A 9,439-nucleotide genomic window follows, 5' to 3' on the forward strand; every position below is an offset into this window, starting at 1 on the left:
GGCTGGGGAAACCGGAAGTAGGGCAGGGGAGACGGAGGAAATGATGTCAGCGCTGCCCTTTCCCAACATGGCGGACCCTGGAGACCCCATGATGAGTGAGGAGAGCATGGAGGAGGAGGAGGAAGATGATGAGGCGAGAGAGCCCGGGCGAGTGTACCTGCCCGGGACCGAGCCCTTGAAGGACGGGGAGGAGCTAGTCATGGATCAGGCGGCTTATGTCCTGTATCACCAGGCTCAGACAGGTGAGAAACACCCTCCTCTCCCACTTTATCACTAGGCCCAGACAGGGGAGAACCGCCTCCTCCATCACTGTATCACCAGGTACAGACAGGTGAAACTTTCCCCCACTGTATCACCAGGCTCAGAGTGGGGAGATTCCCCTCCCTGTATCACCAGGTACAGACAGGTGAGACCTTCTTCTCTTTCCCCCTCACTGTATCATCAAGCCCAGACAGGTGAGACCCTCTTCCCCCCACTGTAGCACCAGGTACAGACAGAGGCGCACCCCCCCATCTCCACTGAATCACCAGACCCAGAAAAGGAGAGAACCCCCTTCACTGTATCATCGGGTATAGACAGGGGAGAACCTGCCTCCTTCCCCACCGTATCACTATAGACTGGAAGGAACCCCCCTTTCCCCCCAGGTGAGTACCCCTCCCAACTGTATCATCATGTACAAACAGGGAAAAATCCCCCTACCCACCCTATCTCCAGATCTAGACAGGTGAGAATATCCTTGCCAGCACACAAATACACACACAGGGGAATACCTCTAATTCTGTTTTTTCTTTTGTCCCCTGTTTTCCATTCCTCAGGTGCTCCTTGTTTGAGTTTTGATGTGATCCCGGACAACCTGGGAGAGAATCGTTCAGAGTTCCCCCTGTCCCTCTTTCTGTGTGCGGGGACGCAAGCAGACACGGCACAGGGAAACAGGTAATTCCTGGAGACAACAGGGTGGGATGCACAAAGTCCTCGCCTCAGCTGTCTGCATCCTTCTCATGATGCTGACTCCTCCTGTCTCTTCCTTTTGTGTCCCCCGTCCCCCCCTTAGGCTGCTGGTGATGAGGATGCACAACCTGTATGGCACAAAGAGGAAGGCATCTGGGGAAGAATCAGACTCTGAGACCAGCGACAGTGAAGAGGAGGAGGAGGAAGAAGAAGAAGAGAGGAAGCCACAGCTGGAGCTGGCCATGGCACCTCACTATGGTGGCATCAATCGCCTGCGTGTAAGGCAGCCGGATAGGGGGTGGGTAGTGGGGTTGCTCGGGATCTTGGAAGTGTGCAGAAGCAGTTGGTGAATGAAGAGGGAGGGTATCTCCAGAGTTGTTGGAAGTGCTGCTCGGCTACATTCGCTCCCTGCTGACTTCATTGATTTGAAATTGATCCTTTAGAAAAAATGTTCCCTGCTCTTGGGTACTGCAGAGAGAAGGTGGACTAGGAAGCTGAGGATGTGCTCTAGCTGATCTTGGCTGCAAGAGGAAAGGGTGGGTTAATTTTCTTGTCCTGCTTTCTCTACAGTATAGTCAAGGGCAGAATGAAACGGGATGGGTAACCGGGAGAAATGAAGCAGACAAGATCCTGGGAGTGGCACATGTTGGTGTTGCCTGAAGGGATCCTGTCTTTATGTGGCTGACTCATGGCTGGGGTTGAGGGGGATGCTTTAACTTACACACAGAACACATCCTGAGCTTCATCTGCATTTCTACCCTGCAGTGACTGAGTGAAAGGAAAATCTGCCTTTTACACCGGAACTTGTTATGGGACAGTGGTGCCCTTAGGCCCTGCATTAGACAGGTCCACCTGTAATGTTGTGGCAGCACCTCATTCTCACTTTTGCCCTAAAGCATCTTTCCTTCTCTCTTTCCCCTCTTCCTGGAGTAGGTGACCTCACTGGGAGGCTCCAAGCTGGCCGCAGTATGGTCAGAGAAGGGGCAAGTGGAGATCTATGATCTGAGGAAGCAGCTGGCGGCCGTGACCGACTCCCAGGCTCTGGCTACCTATCTAAAGGAGGAGCAGGCTAACATGCGGCCCGTCTTCTCTTTCGCCGGACACATGACGGAGGGCTTTGCTCTGGACTGGTCCCCCAAAGTGGCAGGTGAGTGCTAGGAGAGGGGAAGAATGAGGCTGCAGAACCCATGCAGGCTCTGGGTGTGGGACTCTTCCTCTGACTTTCTGCTCGCTCCAAAGGGCGCCTCCTTACTGGAGACTGCAACAAGAACATACACCTCTGGACGGCCATAGAAGGTGGAACATGGCACGTGGACCAGCGCCCCTTCACTGCCCATACGAAATCTGTGGAGGACCTGCAGTGGTCACCCACGGAAGCCACGGTAGGCATTCATCATGAGGTTTGTGAGGGAAGCTTGCTCTGCTGCTGCCTGTGCTATGCCCCTCCTGTGGTGAGGCAGTGTGTGTGTGAAACTTGTATTGCTCTTGCCTGGGCTGTATTGTCCTGTAGCGAGGCAGTTCATGTGTATGGCTGCATGTTTATGAAGCTTGCGCTGCTGGTACTCATTCTGTGATGGGGCAATGTGTGTGTGTGTGCGTGTATATATCTGAAGCTTGCATGGTTGTTGTCCATGTCTGTGTGTGTGTATATATGAGCTACTGGCACTGCCACTGGCCATGCTCATCTTCTCTGCTCTTGCAGGTCTTTGCCTCGTGCTCTGTGGATGCCTCCATCCGGATCTGGGACGTGCGGGCGGCCCCGGGGAAGGCTTGCATGCTGACAGCCTCTCAGGCTCATGCCAGCGACGTAAATGTGATCAGCTGGAACCGTCACGAGCCTTTCATCGCCAGCGGTGGGGACGACGGCGTGCTGAGAATCTGGGACCTTCGCCAGTTCGAGGTGGGGTGAAGGGACTATGGTGCTGTTGGGTCAGGCTGAAGGGAGTGGTATACAACTAATAGAATAGGGGCAAGCACTTTTCCCTGGCGCATCCTCCCTATTTCCAGGGGTCACGGTTTAGGGTTGTTCAGCAATTATGTGGGCTTTAATCAGTTTGCATCAACCTAAGTGGGGTGGGTGGAGCAGGATGGACGTAGTCCGGCACAGCCGATCCCTGTATGTGTTTTGGAAGCCATTGGCGACTACTGCATGTTGTGGCTCCAAATTCCTTTTTTTATTTTTCTCGTTCTTTCCAGAAGGGTACGAGCGTGGCCACCTTCAAGCAGCACACGGCGCCCATCACCTCGGTGGAGTGGCACCCTGTGGAAGGCAGTGTGCTAGCCGCGGCTGGCGCCGATGACCAGATCACCCAGTGGGACCTGGCCGTGGAGCGGGACCAGGAGGCTGGGGCAGGTGGGGAGGAGGACCCGGCGCTGGCTGCCATCCCCCCGCAGCTGCTCTTCGTCCACCAGGGCGAGAAGGATATCAAGGAGCTGCACTGGCACCCCCAGTGCCCCGGGGTGCTCATCAGCACGGCCCTGTCCGGCTTCACCATCTTCCGCACCATCAGCGTCTGAGTCTAGGGGGGGGAGGTAGCCTTGTGCAAGCCTTCACAGCAGCCTTCTCCCACCCACCACTTTTAATAATGAACATATTTGTAGATTTGTTGGTGTGGATGGTGCTAGGGGCTTTCCAGAGTTTCAGTGGCCAAGTTAACAGCCTACCCAGGAGCTCTTGGTCAGTAATTGGCACTCGCTGTCCCCTCTCCCCTGGCCAAAGAAGCAGTGGAGGTGGACATCCTCCTTCATGCCTCCTGGCAGTGAAAACAGAGTGCAGCCTCTTTTTCCCCCCCACCTCATCGGCCTGTTTAAAAGACCAGTACCCCGAGCTTGCCTCTCCCCCAGAAACCTTGCCATTGAGCGAAGCAGACAGTGGTGCCAGGGAGGCCTGCTCTCCCTCCAGCCAGCTTCAGTGGAAAGCCTAAGGCCTTGACAGCAGTGGGGGAAAGACAGAGGGGCATGCACTACTGCTTAGTTTTGACAGAACCAAGAAGGCAAGCCCTGGGACTGCTGCTCCGCTTCCTTCTTCCTGTGGGGCTGGTTCATGGCTTGGCCCATCAGCTCAGTTGCACCTTGAGCAAGTGACAAAGCCAATAGGCAGGTTAAGTTGAGAAGGTGGCAAGGCCCCACTGGGATTTTCTTCACTGTTCAATCATATCTGGTTGAGAGGAAACCACAGGACCACTGCTGGCCTTCAGCAACCCCTGGATTCAGAGGGCACAGATCTTTTAGAGGGAGCTGGGAACTCCGCTTGCTGGGGAGGGAGGGCAGAGACCACCACAGCCATGGAAAAGCCCTTGCTTGTCCTCTCAGAGCTTGGGGATGGTACAAGAATCACACACACTACCAAAAAGGTCTATTTTTGTTATATATTATATATTAATAAATCTATTTCAACAGCGTTTTGGTCTCTTCCACTCTCTGCTTCCGTGGTTCCTGAGGATCTTTGTCCTGCCCCAGGGCCAGTGGTCTTCGCCAGTCATAAGCGCAGGGACACTGCAGATCGGGGCCGTCACGCTCGTGTCCCCCAAATGATGATTTGCTGGGCAGCGAGGCTCCAGCCTCCGTGGGGGCCCCTCCTTCACTGAAGGCCAGTCCACTGGAGAGAGGTATAGCTGACCGCCCCGTCCCGCTGGGCCGAGCATAGCAGAACCGTCTTTTTCACGTTGCATCCCAGCCGCCCCGCGCCCACGATGTTGCAGAGCGGGAGGGGCTCATCCGGAGCAGCGCAAACGGCGATGTAATGGGCATGGAAGCGCATGGGGTCCCCTGAGGAGTTGAGAGAGAGGTGAAGAGCTTAGCGTTCTAGCTTGCCCTGGAGGCATCACTGAACGAAAATGCAGGCTTGTCTCTTCTCCCCCCCCCCCCCCCCCCAATGATTACAAACCATTATCTATTCCATAAGGGCAGAGCATAGCCGAGGTGATTCAGTGGTTTATCGGTGCGGATACCTTTAGATCCCGATCCTCTCTCGGCCGAGCAGCTATGCAGACGCCTGAGAGCTGCCATGAACGAGGGGGGGGCCATGGTGCAAGGTCACTTTATCCAATATGACATGACTTGTCCTCCTCTCCCCACCCAGCCCCCTACAAAATTCAAGGCTGCACCTCTGACCATCATTTTTACAGACCCCCCCACCCCACTGGCTGTACCCTAGGGGAAGAGGCTGATGTGTTTAGCAATCGTGCCAGAGTGCAACAGACTGCTGTAGTGAGAACCAGCAAGTCCCACCCCCCCCCCCCCCCCCTTCCTTGGACTTACCAGGGTAGACCAGGAAGTCCCCTCCAAACTTGCTGCCACCGGTGATAAAGTAGCCCCTCTCCCACAGGTCCCTGAACACCTGGTACCGGATCTCGTGGGCCCGCTGCCCTGGGTGTGGCCAGTCTGGGGTCGAGTGGTGCCAGTCCACCACCTCGGTGGGGGTGAGGGGTACCCGTGCTGTGGGCAACTGTACCATCATGGCCTCCCGCGGGAACTGGAAACTCTCCTCTAGTTCCTCCAAGAGCGCAGGCTTGGGCGGTTTCGCTAGGAAAAGAAAAAGAAAAAAGCAGCACCTCCTGATCCGCTGTTTCATGGTGTTCTGATGACAGGCTCGCTCAGGGGCTGTGCAGCTGGGACACGTCTCCCTGAGCCTGCCTGCAGTGGCAGTGCCGAGGACTTCCAAACACAATGCAAGCATGGACTGACCCGCCCCCCTCTCTCAGGCCTTTCGAATGGGGGCACCTGCCCTGCACCCCTCTCCCCTACCCTTGGCTGTATACTACAGAAACCTCAGCGCACCATCGAAACACATGAAGCGAGGCGCACAGGATGCACAACTTCAGACGCTGCAAAGACTGAAATAGCACCGAAGCTGCACACTCAGGTGGGCACAGAGGATCCTCGGTGGTGGGGGAATGAGGGGTAAAGCCTGAGATGGGCACACAGGATCCTAGAGCAAGAGAGTGAGTGGTAAAGCCGGGGACGGACACAGAAGATACTCAGCGATGGGGGAGCAAGGGGTAAAACCTGGGATGGGCACAGGTTCCTCAGTGGTTGAGGAGGGAGGGGTAAAGCCTAGAACAGGCACAGAGGATCCTCAGTGGAGAGTGTCTCCATCTGCTAGGGGGGGGGGGGCAAAACCCAGGAGTCTGGACTGATCCGGGTACGTACAGGGAACATTTTTTTGTTATAAGTGTTCATTGTATTAGACTATGGAAATATATTTCCTGCATTTTCTGTTTTAATGTAAACCGGTATGATTTGCATTTGATGCAAAAATGTCGGTATATAAAAGTTAAAAAATAAATAAATAAATAAGAAGGGAGAATGTGTATATGGCCCTGGAGGTTTCCATTCAGCACATGGCCTGCGTTAGTTTTAGAATTAAGCCCCCTGGGCACCTGTTTGCTGGCCGCGATCCCGTCTGCATTTGGCACGCCCCTGGGCGATGCGCTCAGACAGGCTCTCCAACAGGTTGCGTTTCTCCCGCAAGCCGAGCTGCCGCTGCTCCTCGTAGCTCTCTTCTAACGCCTTGAGGTATGCCTCCACCTCCGGCCGTGGAACCTCCTCTGCACCTTGCCGGCTTCCGCCCTCCGCATTCCAACCTTCATCCTGGGAGAAGAACCAGACAGTGGTTCAACATGGCATTACAAAAGGTAAAATACTCCAGGTCCTCTAGCTTGGGGGTAACTAACTGGGGGGGAGACAAGCGTAAGTGGCTGAGCCGTCGATGAAAGCCCATGTTACAAGGAACAAAATATAAGGCCTGATTGACTAAGGCTTTTCCACCGTTCTGTGTCAGTGAGCAAAAAGCTTAGTGAAGCAGGCACAGGGTCAAAAGATTTCTGGCACTGGTTTCTTGTACAAAGACTGCCAGCAGGATCAGAGCACAGGAGGTGGGTTTGCTGCATACCTCTGCCTGGTGCTGAAGGGAAGCAAGCAAGATCATCTTCCTCTCAGCACCATCAAATCCTTCCTAGTTTCTACTTTTCTTAGGACTAGATCCGCCTGTCCCAAATAAAGCCAGCTGGCCATCCCCCTATGCCGTTCCAGGTTTCCACAATATCTACAGCAAATATGCATATATGAGAATCACAGGCTGTGCCTCCACTGTATACAAAAGCATTAGAACCCGGGGGACACCTGACCCAGATTTAATGTGCTTCTCTGACCTGCTTTCCTGACTCTTTGTTCCCAGGATCCTCCTCCTCCTCTCGCACTCTCCTCAGCAGTACAGCCACCCCTATCTCGGCCAGCAGCCGGGCCTCCTCGGGCAGCAGCTTCAGGGGCAGGCCCAACCGTGCATTCTGCCGTGGCTTGCGAGGCAGGGATCCGGCCAGGCTGCCTACAAGCCTGTGGTGCTGACGGATCTTGCGGGCGTCCTCCGCACTCCACACCAGGGCACTGCCCTGCAGCAAGTGAATGGGAATCATGGCCGCATCTGTAGCAAAATGGAAAGAATGAGCATCAACACCCCATGTCTATCAACCAGGCAGTAGTCAAAAACTTTCAAGAACCCCTAGTCCCCCCATATTGTGCATAGACAGAGTGTGTGCCTACCAATACCCTCCTGGACTTCACCAATATAGCAAAGTCTCCTGGTATTTCCAATCCCTGCACTCTGCATTTTGCTGCAATCTCCCCTGGTATTTTCAGCACCTGTGCCCTCTGCATTTTACTGGAGCCTCTCCTGCACTCTGCATTTTGCTGGAGTCTCATTCTTGTATTTCCAGTCTCTGCACTCTTTGCATTTTGCAGGAGTTTCCCCTCTGGTATTTTCAGCCCCTGTGTATTTTGCTGGAGTCTCATCTGGTATTTCAGCCCCTGGGCTCTGTTTATTTTGCTGTCTTTCCTCTGGTATTTTGGCCCCTGCCTGCTGCATTCTGCTGGAGATTCCCTCTGGTATTTTCAGCCCCTGCACTCTCTACATTTTGCCAGTCTCCTCTAGTATTTTTAGCCCCTGCGCTCTCTGGGTTTTGCTGGAGTCTCCCTCTTGTATTTTCAGCCCCTGCGCTCTCTGGGTTTTGCTGGAGTCTCCCTCTTGTATTTTCAGCCCCTGCGCTCTCTGGGTTTTGCTGGAGTCTCCCTCTTGTATTTTCAGCCCCTGCACTCTCTGTATTTTGCTGCAGTCTCCCTCTGGTATTTTCAGCCCCTGGCTCTATGTATTTTACTGGAGTCTCCTCTGTTATTTTCAGCCCCTGCATTTTCATTTTGCTGGAGATTTCCTCTGGTATGTTTAACCCCTGCGCGCTCTGCATTTTGCTGTAGTTTCTCCCTGGTATTTTCAGTCTTTGAATTTTACTGGTATCTCTCCTGCCCGCAACTGCATGCTGGGAGTTGTAGTTGTATTCTGGGCCTGGACTGCATTTATACATCCCGCACGCCCTGATCGTGAGATGCAGCTGGAGCCTCTCACCGAACGGTTCCTCCTCCTCCTCTTCCTCGCCGGTTTCTCTTCAGGCGCCACTTTGAAATACGGCCCGAGATGGAAGCGAAGGAAAAGAAGTCTCAGCAGTCGCCTTTAGATGACGCAGCACCGTTTGGCAACGGGTCAGCGTCCAACAAGTGACGTCAGGAGGGGGGCCGGCCAGTCGGCTTAGGTTGGTGACTGCAAAGAATTCTGTGCCCGCCCACTCTCCCCTCTCTCTTCCCTTCCGCTGCTCTCGCGACAGGAAAGAACCAATGGCCAACCGCCGAATGCTGACTCCTTCCCCTCTTTTCCTTTCGATCGAGGGAGCGCGATGATTGGAAGAAAAAGGGCGGCGAGGGTGGGGAAAAATCCTCTCGAGGCCAATCGGAAGAGGTCCCGGAGCTCGGTTGGCGGGAAAAAGGTTGCGCGCTGGGCTTGGAAAAGGCTCACGCAAAGCTGCAGAGGGAAAGGGAGGGGTGGCGGCTGCGCTTAGAAATGATAATTTCAGTATGGGGGGGAGAGAGACTGAAGAGTTTGGCGGGATGGCTGCGGTGTTCTATCACAGGTCTCTGAGAGGGGAGAAGGGACTGAACTCTGAACCTTATCCAAGATGGAGGAGAAGTTTCTGGAAGGAGCTGACCCCAGGAGGTGTCCTTTGTCACAGGCGTTGAGATGAGATTGAAGGACTTACATATGTATATTCTAGAGGAGGGAAGGGCAGGGGGATGTGATACAGACGTTTAAATACTTGAAAGCCATAAATGATGCATGGGAATTAAGTTTTTGCCAATGTAAGGAAAGCTGTAGAATTAAGGGCCATAATATGAAGCTCTTATCAGGAAATATTTCTTCACCGATGGATGTATGGAATGCCCTCCCGGTAGAGGTAGTTAAGACAAGTACTGAAATGGAATTGAGGTAACCCGCGTGGAGCGGCAGTTACTGCATTAACAGAATATAAATAAATTAAAAGAAGAAAACCTGCTGAGTAGACTGGGTGGACCACTTGGGTCTTTTTCTGCCGTCAGTTGCTGCATTAACATTCTCTGAGATAAGGAGAACTGTATTGTGGAGGTTTCCTTTATAACACTTGTTCTCTTG

General features: G+C 53.8%; 2 protein-coding genes across 2 annotated transcripts; one reads left to right on the forward strand and one right to left on the reverse strand.

Moving 5' to 3' along the window:
- Positions 1-39: 39 nt before the first annotated feature.
- GRWD1 (glutamate rich WD repeat containing 1) lies at positions 40-4,349 on the forward strand. The gene is made up of 7 exons (XM_029585096.1): positions 40-242; positions 816-933; positions 1,052-1,226; positions 1,882-2,095; positions 2,188-2,330; positions 2,651-2,848; positions 3,145-4,349. Exons 1-7 carry the CDS (start codon positions 41-43, stop codon positions 3,463-3,465), a joined length of 1,371 nt encoding a protein of 456 aa, XP_029440956.1. The 5' UTR covers position 40; the 3' UTR covers positions 3,466-4,349.
- Positions 4,303-8,560, reverse strand: TSEN34 (tRNA splicing endonuclease subunit 34). The gene is made up of 5 exons (XM_029585097.1): positions 8,345-8,560; positions 7,101-7,369; positions 6,330-6,540; positions 5,209-5,472; positions 4,303-4,716 (listed from the first exon to the last, which is right to left on the reverse strand). Exons 2-5 carry the CDS (start codon positions 7,359-7,361, stop codon positions 4,529-4,531), a joined length of 924 nt encoding a protein of 307 aa, XP_029440957.1. The 5' UTR covers positions 7,362-7,369; positions 8,345-8,560; the 3' UTR covers positions 4,303-4,528.
- Between the last annotated feature and the right edge of the window lie 879 nt (positions 8,561-9,439).

Source organism: Rhinatrema bivittatum, chromosome 19, assembly GCF_901001135.1.
Source record: "Rhinatrema bivittatum chromosome 19, aRhiBiv1.1, whole genome shotgun sequence".
In the NCBI taxonomy this organism is placed as follows: Eukaryota; Metazoa; Chordata; class Amphibia; order Gymnophiona; family Rhinatrematidae; genus Rhinatrema; species Rhinatrema bivittatum.